Here is a 14,550-nt window from a genome sequence, read left to right as displayed (position 1 = left end):
AGCGCTAGTGAGATTCGACCGCGTGTAGATCGACGACGGTCGGCTGGTGCTGGCGTTACTGTATCGATCTTGTCCCGAAGCAACTCGACCAAGTAACGGTTGGCTTGATGGCATTCTTCCGTTAGATTTCCCTTCAATGATGGCATAGCGACTACGAGCTGCGATGAAAGTGTATTCGTTTCTATTTGGTTCCCACATTCGGCCAGAACTCCCGTCTGCTTCTTTCCATATCTTCCGCGTCTTATTGCCTCCTCCCCTTTTTACTTTACTTTATTTCTGTACATGGCCTTCAATATTCTTGTGTCTGCGCGAGCGCGTGGCTCATGGAGCCCGAGCATCGGCACGGACGTTCGAGTTGGACTATTAGAACTGTGTTCGGGTCTGGAAAACGGGTGCGAATGGCGTTTCCCTCCGTCGACGTCGAGGTCGACGGACTCTTGAGATTACAACATGAAGTATTTATGGCATAGCCGTGAACCAGAATCCTGTCATTTCTAGAACCCCACCTCTCTTGCCTAGTAGCCCCTAGACCGTTGTGTACCTGTCTGTCACCACGTGCCTCCTTGAGCAAACCCCTGAGCCAGCAATCTGTGATACGTCAACAGCCGCTGGGTATCGTAGGCGCGCGTGTGTCGGGTTGGAGAAACAAAGTCCCGTTTTTGCCTATTTCGGCCTAGTGTTTCTTTCGGGGTCTCTGCGATACCCGCGTTCTGCTCTGCTGCTTTCTGTTCCTGTCGGTTTGCAGGCCGTCAGTTTGCGCTCATTTACTCTTTGCTTGATGTTCTTGACTTCCCTTCCCTTCCTTTAACCGACCGCTATATAGAGCCTTTCCTCCCCCTCCTCCTCCCCTCCCTTCCTCCATCTCCTCTCCTCCCCCGTCCGAGCTCGATTCATGACTTGACGACTCGACTGTACCTCTTCCAATCTTATGAGGCGCCTTCCGTCGCTGCTCTGAGCCCTTCGAGATAGCTCCACCACCACCAACCCGCATATGAATCCGACATAAGAGCAGCTTGTGCCGGCTTCTAGATTCAGGCCGGCCTCGCGGCCTGGCGATTCACTAATCCCATTAGCTCAATATGTCCTCCTCTGAGGGCCCCCGAGGCAACATGGAGCGGAACGCGGAGCGAAATATTGATATCTACAGCACCAAGCTGGGCGACGACAAGATTGGTGCGTTTCGGTCTTTGCTCGTTCATGCAGAGATAGGTGCCTCAGCTTCGGATCGGGCCCTTCAAGACCTATCTGACTGCGAGCATGGGCTGACGCTTTCTCGCACATAGATATTAAAATCAGAGCGAATGTTGCTGTCGAATTACGGGATAATATCGAACCTCTATGCTCGGGCGCAAGCTACCCAATCTTCTTGTCGAAGCTATGGCCGGTGTTTAAGCACATCCTGAGGGGCGAGCCCGTGTTCACGAACTTGTCCTTCGAGCAGGTGAGTCAGGGATCGTGACTGGTTCAGGTCCTGGTTGTTGGAATGGGGACTCATGCATAGGTCTATCGCCAGAAACTACGGAATTGTATCCTCGAGACACTGCATCGATTGCCAATGGCGTCTCCCGACGTGGAGCCCTACGCCGACGACATGGTCGACCTGTTGATGGATCTGGTCCGGATTGAAAACGAGGAAAACGCTGTGTTGTGCATGAAGACCATCATGGACCTCGAGCGCAACCAAGCGAAAGCGACCGCCGCGCGCGTGCAACCTTTCCTCGCGCTCATTCAGGAGATGTTCCAGATGATGGAGCAGGTGGTTCGGGATACTTTCGACACACCTAGTCAAGCTACCCCTTCCGTGATGCCTTCAACGCCAAGTGCAACGGCTCAGACCTTCCAATCGCCCAGACCGAGCTCCCCCGCCACGTCAGTTTCGGATCTCGCGCCGGATCAACAGGCCAACAATGTGTTACTTAAGGGCATGCAGTCGTTTAAGGTCCTCGCCGAGTGTCCGATCATTGTGGTGTCCATCTTCCAGACCCACCGGACTTCTGTCGCAACGAATGTGAAGCTCTTTGTGCCACTGATCAAGAGTATCCTTCTGCTTCAGGCTAAGCCCCAGGAGAAGGCACATACGGAGGCTGCCGCTCAAGGGACGATATTTACCGGAGTATGCAAGGAAATCAAGAACAGAGCTGCTTTTGGCGAGTTTATCACAGCGCAAGTGAAGACGATGAGCTTCTTGGCTTATCTTCTTCGCATGTATGCCCAACAACTGCAGGACTTCCTCCCCACTCTTCCCTCAGTCGTTGTCCGTCTCCTTCAAGATTGTCCCCGCGAAAAGTCCAGCGCGAGGAAGGAGCTCCTGGTTGCCATCCGCCACATAATCAACTTCAACTACCGGAAAATATTCCTCGAGAAAATCGACGAGCTTCTTGATGAGAGAACCCTGATTGGTGATGGCCTTACCGTTTACGAGACTATGAGACCTTTGGCATACAGCATGCTTGCTGACTTGATTCATCACGTACGGGACCATTTGACGCGTGATCAGATTCGCCGAACTGTCGAGGTGTACACCAAGAACCTTCATGACGACTTCCCTGGAACCAGCTTTCAGACTATGAGTGCTAAGTTGCTCCTCAACATGGCAGAGAGAATATCCCGGCTAGACGACAAACGGGAGGGTCGCTACTTCTTGGTCATGATTCTAGATGCGATTGGTGACAAGTTCGCGTCGATGAACTACCAGTTTGACAATGCGGTCAAGGTCTCGAAAGCATACAAGGCCACCCGAAAGGATCTCGAACCTTCATCGGAGAGGTATCTTGCAGAAAGGGAGCACCCGCCTGACTGGGATGAAATCGACATTTTCTCCGCATCTCCCATCAAGACTTCCAACCCTCGCGATCGCGGTGGAGATCCGGTGTCAGACAACATTTTCCTGTTCAAGAACCTCATAAATGGCCTGAAGAACATTTTCCATCAGCTCAAGAACTGCAACCCCGATCACATTCAAATAGATCCGGCCAGTGTGCCCATCAACTGGTCCGAGGTTTCTTATGGCTACAATGCTGAGGAAGTGCGGGTTATCAAGAAGTTGTTCCACGAAGGAGCCCGTGTTTTCAAGTACTATGGGGTGGATCAGTCCCCTCCGGAGGTTAACTACTCCTCTCCCTTTGACTTTCTTGCTGGCCAATACACCGCGCCTATGTCACGCGAAGAGAAGGAGCTCCTGGAGAGCTTCGGAACCGTGTTTCACTGCATTGATACCGCTACTTTCCACGAAGTCTTCCACTCTGAGATACCCTACCTTCACGAGCTTATGTTTGAACACGGCGCCCTCCTTCACCTGCCCCAATTCTTCCTGGCTAGCGAAGCCACCTCCCCGGCGTTCTCTGGGATGGTATTGCAGTACCTTATGGACCGGATCCATGAAGTGGGCACTTCCGAAATGACGAAAGCAAAGATCCTGCTGAGGATGTTCAAGCTTTCCTTCATGGCTGTGACACTATTCTCCGTTCAAAATGAACAAGTGCTACACCCTCATGTTACCAAGATTGTCACCAAGTGCATAGAGCTTTCGGTGACTGCCGAGGAGCCAATGAACTATTTCCTCCTACTGCGGTCGCTCTTCCGCAGTATTGGTGGTGGCCGGTTTGAGCTCCTATACAAGGAAATCTTGCCTTTGCTAGAGATGCTCCTAGAAACGTTCAATAACCTATTGCTTGCTGCCCGGAAACCACAAGAGCGCGATCTCTACGTCGAGCTTACACTCACAGTTCCTGCTCGCCTGAGCCATCTGCTGCCCCACCTCAGCTACCTCATGCGCCCTATTGTAGTGGCATTGCGTGCAGATTCGGACCTTGTAGGTCAAGGTCTGCGGACTCTTGAACTTTGTGTCGACAACCTCACAGCCGACTACTTGGACCCGATCATGGCACCCATTATGGATGAGCTGATGACTGCGCTGTGGGACCATCTGCGGCCGCATCCATACAATCATTTCCACGCTCATACGACCATGAGAATCCTGGGCAAGCTTGGCGGTCGCAACAGAAAGTTCCTGAACCACCCTCCTGATCTTTCCTTCGAGCAATTCGCCGATGACACGCCGAGTTTCGATATCAAGCTTGTCGGACCGAGCGAGAAGCGGCCTTTCCCTGTGGAGATCGGCGTCGACTTGGCAATTGGAAAGTTGATGGAAGCCAATAAGACACCCACGGCTAAATCATCGGATATCTACTACAAGCAACAGGCCTTCCGGATGCTTTCGTCGCAGCTGAAGCTCTACATTGGATCCGAGAATCTCCCGGAGGACCTGGCATCCCTCATACGTCTACACGCGAACGATCTTTTCGAGAGCAAGACCACGGCTATGCCCGACATCCTCGAGCGATCGGAGCGGTCCAGTTCCATCACTAAGAAGCTGACCCAGGAGGGCTCAATGAAGAAACTCCTCAAAGCTTGTATCTTCGCGACCACCATCCCAGAGCTTGAGCAGACTGCAAGCGCCTTCGTGGCTGATGTGTGTAAACACTTTGCTGTTGTGGAAGTTGGACGTGCTCTTGCCCAAGCGAGACACACTCGCAGGCCTTTCGATGTCAGCAATGGTGAAGGCCCGGTGTATCTTGACTCACGGGTCCTGGCCGAAGCTTTGGTCGAATCCTTGTCATCTGATAACGCTGAGGTCCGGGATGGTGCTCAGGCAGCAATGCAGGTCATGAAGGATGCGGCCGGTATCATCTTCGGAACTCCCGAGCGCGTCGCAAAGCTACCATTTTTCCAGCATCTTGGCCGTGTGTTCTGCCACAGCTGTCATAGCGAAGAGTGGTTTACTAAGGCTGGGGGTAGTCTCGGCATCCATATCTTTGCGACGAAGCTGGACCTGGGGGATTCATGGCTTCTGGACAAGCAAGTTGAATTTGTTAGAGCATTGATGTATGTCATCAAGGATACGCCCTGTGACTTACCGGCCAGCACGCGAATTAGGGCGCAGGAGACGCTGGATCTCATCCTGCGCCGATGCTGCAAGAGCCTGTCTTTGGATGACCTGAAGAACGAGAAGAGTCGCATGTATTCTTTGTGTGGTCACTTCGTCTACGAACTCTCACATATGAACAAGCAGGTCCGCGAGGCTTCGCGCCGCAGCTTCTCCACCATTGCTCAGGTGCTGGGTTGTCAGGTACATGAGCTCATCCTGCCAGTGAAGGACCGCCTCTTGCAGTCCATCTTTAACAAGCCGCTCCGTGCCCTGCCATTCCCCACGCAGATCGGCTTCATCGACGCCATCACGTACTGCTTGAGCCTTCATAACAATATTGTGACTTTCAATGATCCACTCAACCGGTTGATGCTGGAGTCTCTTGCTTTGGCTGATGCTGATGACGAGTCTCTCGCCTCCAAGCCAAACGAGTTCAAGAATGCGGAGATGATTGTCAATCTGCGTGTCGCTTGTCTCCGTCTCCTGTCAATGGCCATGAGCTTCCAGGAGTTCGGCAATACTCCACAGAACACGAGCCGCGCACGCATCATCTCTGTATTCTTCAAGTCACTGTATTCGCGGTCGCCCGAGGTTATTGAGGCCGCCAATGCGGGTCTTCGGGACGTGCTCACACAGACGAACAAGTTGCCGAAAGACTTGCTCCAAAATGGTCTTCGCCCTATTCTGATGAACTTGCAGGATCCCAAGCGGTTGAGCGTTGCGGGGCTTGACGGTCTTGCGCGGTTGCTGACATTGCTCACCAATTACTTCAAGGTGGAAATTGGAGCTCGTCTTCTGGACCACATGAAAGTCATTGCAGATGATGCAGTCCTGCAGAAAGTGTCCTTCAGCCTCGTTGAGCAAAGTCCGCCGATGAAGATCGTTGCCGCCATCTTCAACATCTTTCACCTCCTGCCACCGGCTGCAACTTCTTTCATGGAGCACCTGGTGAACAAAGTGTTGGACCTCGAAGACAAGCTCCGCAGGACGTCCAATAGTCCTTTCCGGAAGCCTTTGGTCAAGTATCTTAATCGGTATCCCAAAGATAGCTTGACCTTTTTCCAGAGTCGTTTCAAGGACGAGCGATTTGGACGATTCTTTGGTCAAGTCTTGGCAGATCCAGAAAGCGAGGCGCTTCGTTCTGCGGTAGTTGCGGACACTGAGAGTTTCATGAATGCTGCTTTCGGACAAGAATCCACGGATGGCAAGAACACTGCCGCCATCAACGGTATCTACGTGGCCCACTCCATTTGTATGTATGATGCTACCAAGCGCTGGTTGGTCTCACATGCGGATCTGAGGACTAAGCTCTTGAGCTCGGGTCGCGACCTGGAGAAGAAGCTGCGTAACGATAAGCTGCCAGCCAACGAGCGGCTGAGAGTCGAACAAGCAGAGGACCAATTGATGGATATCTTCACCAAGTATCTCACAGAATCTGTGCAAGATCTGGACTTCCTGTTCGAGGTCATGGACGGCCTGTCTGCGGATGAACTGAAACGGACGCTCTCGTTCCCGAAGTTCATTTTCCGTCATATCATCACAAATGAATCTATCGACTACCGTCGCTCCGTGATTATGCGGTGCCTGGACCTCTACAGCCAGCGAGCATGTTCCCAGAAGATGAAGACATACGCCTTCCGTCACCTGGTCAACCCTATCTTTGCCATGGACGTTCAGACAACGTGGAATAGCCCGCCCAACAGTCCTAAGCTAATGGACAAGAGCATGACTGAGTTCATCCAGAGCCGCTTGTGGAAGCCCCAGCTGGCTGATCTGAGCGAGGAATCGAACCAGGCCGGTGTTGACCACTCGCGCATGGAACTCCTGCAGCTCTCTGCTTTGTTGATCAAGTATCATCATCAAACCGTGCAGGATTCACGCAAGGACATCATCAAGTTCGCCTGGAATTACATCCGACTTGAAGACATCATCAACAAGTACGGGGCTTACGTCCTCATCAGCTACTTCATCGCGCATTACGAGACACCTTTCAAGATCGTGGTGCAGGTCTACGTGGCTCTGCTGAGAGCACACCAGAACGAGGGCAAAGCTCTTGTGACTCAGGCTCTTGATGTTTTAGCACCTGTATTACCCACTAGGACCTACATGGCAAACAACAACGCTCAGGTACAAGATCCACGGTACCCTCTGTGGGCTAAGTGGCCTCGACGCATCCTGGCCGAAGAAACGGCGAACCTGCAACAAGTTATGTGCATCTTCCAATTTCTCGTGAGGCAGCCGGACCTCTTTTATGACTCTAGGGAGCATTTCGTTCCTCTTATTGTCCCATCCCTTATCAAGATTGCTTCCCCTATGAGTTCTTCCAACGAAAGCAAGAAGCTGGCGCTCAACCTAATTAGTCTCATCTGGCACTGGGAGGAAAAGCGTGTTAAAGCTAGCTCTACCCCGATGCCCAACGGCGTTCATGATTCCCCAAATACCAAGAAGCGCAAATTGGAGGAAGCTCAGAGCACTGCCTCTCCTTCGCCTGCAACTGGATCGTCACGGGACTATTTGGTCCCTCAGGATCTGCGTGCTGCGCTGACTAAGTATCTTATCTCCTTCATCACGACAATCGCAGAGAGGTATCCAGTTCCTGCTTCTCGAATCCGCGAGCTTCCCTCTTCCAAGGTGCCGCAGCCTGCGCCAGTGCCCACGGGTGATATGGTCAAAAAGGCTGTGCATCTGCTGAGGAACCTTTTATCTCAAGAATACTGGGCCGACTTGGACATTGAACTGTACCAAAAGGTCACAGAGCCGATTCTTGCGGGCGAGAAGGCGGACAAGCCTGAAGAGAAGCATGTTACTAGCATGGTGAATGCTTTGCAGGTCGTACGAGTGCTCCTAGCTTCCAAGCCGGATGACTGGATCATGGCGCGCTTGCCACTCATCCAGAAGCTTTTTGAGAAGCCCTTGCGTTCGGACAATCCGGAAATTCAGGACTGCCTGCATGGGGAAGAGGATGAGATCGATATCTCTCCCAAGCTTTTGCCTCCTGTCAGACGGGTCTTGGATGCTCTTCCGGACGATCAACCCGAAGAGGAGGATGCTATGGACGTTGAGAACTCGCCGTCTGAGTTCGTCACCTACCTGTCGGCCATTGCTACTGAAACTCTATCGAGCAACAACCATGTTTCTAGTCTGAATGTTCTCTGGACTCTTTCCAAGAACAAACCGGCTGAGATGGACACCCATATCCCCCAAGTTATGAAAGCCTTCTCGCAGAAATTGGCCAAAGAACATGTTGCAGCTTCCACTGCCAACCAAGGACAGTATACTCCAGGAACCAAGCCTCCGGAAGGGGTCCCAGACCAGCAAGAATATGAGCTTGGTGTGGATCTGATCTTCAAGACCATCGAGCTGATCTCTGTACGCATGTCTCACCTTGGAGAGCAGAGACGTCCTTTCCTGAGCGTCTTGGCGCAGTTGGTTGAGCGGTCCCAGAACATCAAGCTTTGCAGCAAAGTGTTGGGTATGGTTGAGAGCTGGATTTTCCACTCGACCGAGTCGTGGCCCACGCTTAAAGAAAAGACTGCTGTCTTGCACAAGATGTTGCTGTTCGAATCGCGACAGGACCAGACCATGTTGAAGAAGTTCCTCGATCTTGTTATCAGGATTTACGAGGATTCGAAGATAACTCGAACGGAACTAACGGTCCGGCTGGAGCACGCTTTCTTGATCGGAACTAGAGCACAGGACGTTGAGATGCGGAATCGCTTTATGAACATCTTTGACCGCAGTTTGACCCGTTTGGCTAGCTCCCGTCTCAGTTACGTGTTGACTTGTCAGAACTGGGACACCCTGGCAGACTCATTCTGGCTGGCGCAGGCCGCTCATCTGGTCCTGGGCTGCGTTGATATGGGTTCCTCGGTGAGGTTGCACCCTGATGACTTCACTGTCTACCCCGTGTCTTTCCTCTATGGCAATGCCGACAAGGACGCAAGGAAGGCGGACGTTATGGTGGACATTCAACTGGAAGCCTTTGTATCTGAGCGCAAGCGGTTCATAGGTGAAATTGGCGACGTTAAAGCGCGTGACTTGATCGAGCCACTGTGTCAACTCCAACACACCGACCCCAATGTGTCATACAAACTCTGGACGACCCTGTTCCCCATCTTCTGGTCTACTCTTTCCAAGGAAGACCGCATCGATCTGGAAAAGGGCATGGTCACTCTTATCACGCGTGAATACCACCAAAGACAACTTGACAAGAGGCCGAACGTCGTCCAAGCTCTACTTGAGGGCGTGGTGCGCGCTACGCCCCGCTTCAAGATCCCCCCGCATGTGATGAAGTATCTCAGCCGAACTTACGATGCGTGGTATACGGCTGCCACGTATCTCGAGGAGACTGCCATCAGCCCTATCATTGATACACCTACGGTGCGCGAGAGCAACCTTGATGCTTTGGTGGAGGTTTACGCAGGGTTGCAGGAAGATGACTTTTTCTACGGTACTTGGCGACGCCGTTGCAAGTTCGTGGAGACCAACGCCGCTCTTTCTTATGAACAACAGGGAATGTGGGACAAGGCTCAGCAGCTCTATGAGAATGCTCAGATCAAGGCTCGCTCCGGAGCCATGCCGTTCTCGCAGGGCGAATATTACCTCTGGGAGGACCATTGGCTCATCTGCGCACAGAAGTTGCAACAATGGGAGATCCTCAGCGACTTTGCCAAGCACGAGAATCTGAACGATCTTCTCTTGGAGTCGGCTTGGAGGAACATTGAGAACTGGCAGAGCGAGGGCAGCCGAGAGCAGCTCGAATCTCTCATCAAGTCTGTTTCCGACGCGCCAACTCCCAGACGCACCTTTTTCCAGGCGTTCATGGCGCTGCTTCAATTCCACATCAAGAAGGAGAACATCCAAGAGTTCAACGGTGTCTGCGATGAGTCAATTCAACTCTCCATCCGGAAGTGGCTTCAGCTTCCGAAGAGGATTACGAACGCCCATATCCCAATCCTGCAGCACTTCCAACTGCTGGTAGAGCTTCATGATGCCAGCCATATTTGCGCCAGTCTTTCGCAGACCAACGAGCGTAACCTCGATACCAAGTCCGCGGAGTTGAAGCTGCTCTTGGGGACCTGGAGAGATCGTCTGCCCAACCTCTGGGACGATATCAACGCCTGGCAAGACCTTGTTACGTGGCGACAGCACATCTTCCAGCTCATCAATGCGACATACCTGAGTCTTCTGCCCCCGCAGACGAACAATGTGGCGAGCAATTCGTATGCTTATCGAGGCTACCACGAGACAGCGTGGATCATCAACCGCTTCGCCCATGTTGCTCGCAAGCACCAAATGCCCGAAGTGTGCATCAACCAGCTCAGCCGTATCTACACCCTTCCGAACATTGAGATTCAGGAAGCTTTCTTGAAGCTGAGAGAACAAGCCAAGTGCCACTACCAGAATCCCAAGGAGTTGAACAGTGGATTAGATGTCATCAACAACACGAATCTCAACTACTTTGGTGCTCAGCAAAAAGCCGAGTTTTACACCCTCAAGGGTATGTTCCTTGCCAAACTCAACCATGTCAATGAGGCGAACGAGGCATTTGGTGTGGCCCTCTACTACGAGTTGAGACTCGCCAAAGCCTGGTCGGAGTGGGGACAGTACAGTGATCAACGGTTCAAGGCTGACCCCACGGACTACGAGCTCGCCAGCAACGCCGTCAGCTGCTACCTGGAGGCTGCCGGTCTATACAAGAACGCGAAGTCGAGAAAGCTGCTCAGTCGGATCCTCTGGCTTCTTAGCCTGGACAACGAAGAAGGGCAGATTGCGCGTGCATTTGAAAGTTTCAAGGGAGATACTCCGGTTTGGTATTGGATTACGTACATACCACAACTCCTTACCAGCTTGTCGCACCGCGAAGCTCGTTTGTGCAAGGCTGTTCTGGTCAAGATTGCGAAGCTGTTCCCACAAGCCTTGTTCTTCCTGCTTCGCACGAACCGGGAAGATATGCTCAATATTAAGAAGCAGCACGACCAGAAGCAGGAGAAACTTAATCGGGTCAGGCAGCAGCAGCAGCAACAGCAGCAGCAGGCTTCTCCGCGTCCCAAGGCTTCGCCAGCAACCGCCTCCCCTCTGCAGAACTCGCAATCAGCCAACCCCAGTCCTCCGACTTCTGTGCCCGCCCCAAGTGGCCAACAGGCTGTACAGAACCAGGCTCAGCCCCAACCACAAACAACGCCAGGCCAGGTCCCGAACGCAGGCCAGGTTAACAACCAAAACGGACCACAGCAGACCCCTGTTCAAGGCCAGGGTCAGGTCCAAGCTCCTGGTCAAGGACAAGTTCCCAACCAAGGACAGCCCCAGATTCAGCCACAAGGCCAGCAAGGCCTTCTGCAAGTTCCCGGACAAAATGGAGTGGCCCAACCGAACCAGAATGCTGCTGGTGCGGAAGTCGAGAAGGAGCCGCTCAAGAAGCCCTGGGAGTACTCGGACGAGATCATGTCTGGCCTCAAGACCGCTTTCCCTTTGCTGGCTTTGTCAATGGAGACCATGGTCGACCAGATCCACAAGAATTTCAAATGCCCACCGGACGAGGATGCCTACCGTCTTATTGTTGCGCTGCTGAACGATGGGTTGGCGTACGTTGGCCGCATGCCAGGCTCTTATGCGCAAGACTTCAAGCTGCCTCCTGCGACCGAAGCCAATATCACGCGCTTTGCCGAGACCATCCTTCCTGCGCACATCCGCAAGTCCTTCGAGGCAGACTTTGTGGTTAAGAAGCCCACTATGTACGAGTACATCCAGAAGCTGCGTCGTTGGCGTGACAAGTTCGAAGAGAAACTCGACCGCCGGCCTCAGTCACAATTCTTGGAGACGTATTCTCCGCACCTGAGTGAGTTCCGCTTCCTCAAGTTTGATGAAGTGGAGGTGCCGGGCCAGTATCTTCTGCACAAGGACAAGAACCAGGATTTCGTGCGCATCGATCGCTTCTTGCCCGATATCGATCTGGTGCGCGGTATCGGAGTCTGCCACCGTCGCCTGAAGATCCGCGGCCACGACGGTAGTGTGCATCCATTTGCCGTCCAGCATCCCGCCGCCCGGCACTGCCGACGTGAGGAACGCATCCTGCAGCTGTTCCGCATTTTCAACGGGTTATTGGGCAAACGCAAGGAAAGTCGGCGTCGCAACCTGTACTTCCATCTGCCGCTCATGGTCCCACTGGCGCCTCACATCCGCCTGGTCCGGGATGACCCATCCTACATTTCCATGCAGGGCATCTACGAGGACTATTGCCGACGGGTTGGCATCAATAAGGACGAGCCGGTCATGTTTACGATGGAGAAGATGCGGTCGCTGGCTGAAACGAAACAGAACGTAAGTGATCTGGACCGGACCATGAAGCATCCCACTAACGTCTCACAGCGCACCAACGATCAGCAGCAGGTCCTGCGGACCGAGATGCTCACAGCGATCCAGGAGAAGTGGGTTCCTAGCACAATTGTGCTGGACTACTTCCAGCGGATGTACCCGAACTTTGCGGACTTCTGGCTGTTCCGGCGGCAGTTTGCCTATCAATATGCGGCGATTGCGTTCATGACCTACGTGATGCACATGGGCAACCGGTACCCCAACAAGATTCTGATTTCGCGGTTGACCGGTGACATCTGGGGCTCGGAGCTGATCCCTACGATCAACCCGACCAAGGCATTCTTCTACAACCCCGAGCAGGTGCCGTTCCGCTTCACGCCCAACATCCAGACTTTGCTGGGACCGATCGCCACGGAGGGGCTGTTTGCGTGCGCGTTGATGGCGATTGCCCGCTGCCTCACGGAGCCGCGACACGAATTGGAGCAGCAGCTCAGCGTGTTCGTTCGCGACGAGATGATGTTCTGGGCGACGGCACAGCATCGGGCGCCCCTGGGACCGCCGCAGCTGCGTGACCTCGTGTACAACAACAGCGACGTCATCGTCAACCGGGCCGTCAGCCTTGCCAGTCCGCCGGAGGGTAACCTGCCCGCCAATCAAACCACCATTGATTTGATCTCCAAGGCGGTGAACCCGCAGCATCTGGCTGCCTGTGATGCACTCTGGATGCCGTACCTGTAAAGCCGTTGTTTTCCTGTATTTGGCGTTTGTTCGGCTGGGGCTTCAGCCAGGTAGTTTCATTCTAGCGTGGCGCTCTGGGGAATATGGGATCGATTAGGACTGCTACTTGCTATTTGCTACTGTTTATTGCTATATGCATTTCTGGTGTATGATATTTAATATGAGCTGTTCAATATTCCTTTCCTTGTGGCTATGCCGTAGAGTCCGTCCGTACTTATGAGATAAACGGAACCAACACCAAATAAATTGGTTCATGTATCCATAGTCATGCCCGTATGTTAACTCCTGCTAATGAACCGAACGCCACCCTGCAATCAGCAACCAACCCATACCCCGAGGTAAACTATACCAACGACGGCTTGGCCTTCTTCTTAATACCCAGACTACTCACAACGGGCTTCTTCGCCTTTTTGACCCTCGCAAACGAAGGCGGCGCCGGAGGCGGCATCATCTCCCCTCCATTCCCATTCCCAGCACTCACCCCCTTTCCCTCCCTCTCCCTCTCCGGCTCTCCCCCTCCTCTTCAACCAACCTCTTAACCCTCTCCCCCTCCTCCGTCATAAACGCCCTCCTAGCCGCCTCCTCAATCTCCCTCTCGACCCTCTCCGCCTCCTCATCCCTCTCCTCCCTCACCCCCACCAGCGCCCCCTCCACCCCCCCTCCCCCGCCCTCTCCACCCTCGCATTCCTCGTCCGAATCTCATCCAACGCATCCGCAATCGCCATCTCCCTCTTCGAATCCAACATCTTCTCCTCCAACTCCGCCATCTTATCCCTCTCCATCTGCTCCGCCTCCTCGCCCTCCTCCCGCTCCAACCGATCCAATATCTCCTGCTCCGTCTCATCCGCATTATCATTCTTCGAACTATCCCTCCATGGCTCGAAGTTTCGTTTCGCCCCCTTTTCAGCCCGATAATCCATGTTCTTGGGATCTGTCAGGAAGGTAATTTCTCCGCTGCAGCGCGTGCATCGGATGTAGAAGCGGTAGATGGGGATGGAGAAGTATTTCTCGGCGGTGGTTTCTTTTCGGGCGTTGAATTTTCGGCCTTTGTAGATGAATTCGCCTGTTTTTTATTAGTTGGGGGTTTGGGGGGGGGGGGGAGGGGGGATGGACGTACCGCATTTCGTACACTTCATGGAGAAAGGTGCCATGAGACGAACGGTGATTACTTTTGGTCCTTGTCTTGGAGATATTAGTGTTTTGTTTCGTATGTCTGGGAATTTGGGGTGGAGGGAGGGAGGGACGTACTGTCTTAGGTGTTTCGGTGTGCGTGTGATAGCACTGGGATCGAAGTCCGGGGGGTAGTATTTGCTGTGGTTTGGATATGAGGTTAGTTGCGTTTCTTTTGGATGGGGGGAGGGGATGGGGTGGGATGGACGTACGTGAGGACCTTTCGCTCGGACATGATGGCGGTTCAGCTGGAGATCTTTGGTTAGGGAAGTTGTGTTGGGCGAGGAAGTGAGGTGAAGAAGTATGGGGACTGAAGTTGTTAGGATGGAGGCGATGCGATCCGATGCGATTGATAATGTCATGTGACTGAATCAGGCTTATCGGTGTGCTTGTGCTTAGTC

General features: G+C 53.2%; 2 protein-coding genes across 2 annotated transcripts; one reads left to right on the top strand and one right to left on the bottom strand.

The window, feature by feature from the left end:
• The first annotated feature begins 780 nt into the window (after positions 1-780).
• On the top strand, positions 781-13,149 carry BO94DRAFT_537308 (histone acetyltransferase TRA1). The gene is made up of 4 exons (XM_025612238.1): positions 781-1,173; positions 1,284-1,441; positions 1,514-12,247; positions 12,296-13,149. Exons 1-4 carry the CDS (start codon positions 1,080-1,082, stop codon positions 12,977-12,979), a joined length of 11,670 nt encoding a protein of 3,889 aa, XP_025465291.1. The 5' UTR covers positions 781-1,079; the 3' UTR covers positions 12,980-13,149.
• BO94DRAFT_567659 (Saf4/Yju2 family protein) lies at positions 13,121-14,457 on the bottom strand. The gene is made up of 6 exons (XM_025614641.1): positions 14,362-14,457; positions 14,228-14,290; positions 14,097-14,161; positions 13,657-14,042; positions 13,512-13,627; positions 13,121-13,455 (listed from the first exon to the last, which is right to left on the bottom strand). The coding sequence occupies exons 1-6, from the start codon at positions 14,382-14,384 to the stop codon at positions 13,323-13,325; spliced, it is 786 nt and encodes a 261-aa protein (XP_025465290.1). The 5' UTR covers positions 14,385-14,457; the 3' UTR covers positions 13,121-13,322.
• Between the last annotated feature and the right edge of the window lie 93 nt (positions 14,458-14,550).

Source organism: Aspergillus sclerotioniger, assembly GCF_003184525.1.
Source record: "Aspergillus sclerotioniger CBS 115572 chromosome Unknown BO94scaffold_22, whole genome shotgun sequence".
In the NCBI taxonomy this organism is placed as follows: domain Eukaryota; kingdom Fungi; phylum Ascomycota; class Eurotiomycetes; order Eurotiales; family Aspergillaceae; genus Aspergillus; species Aspergillus sclerotioniger.
This window is presented reverse-complemented; position numbering and strand designations above follow the sequence as displayed.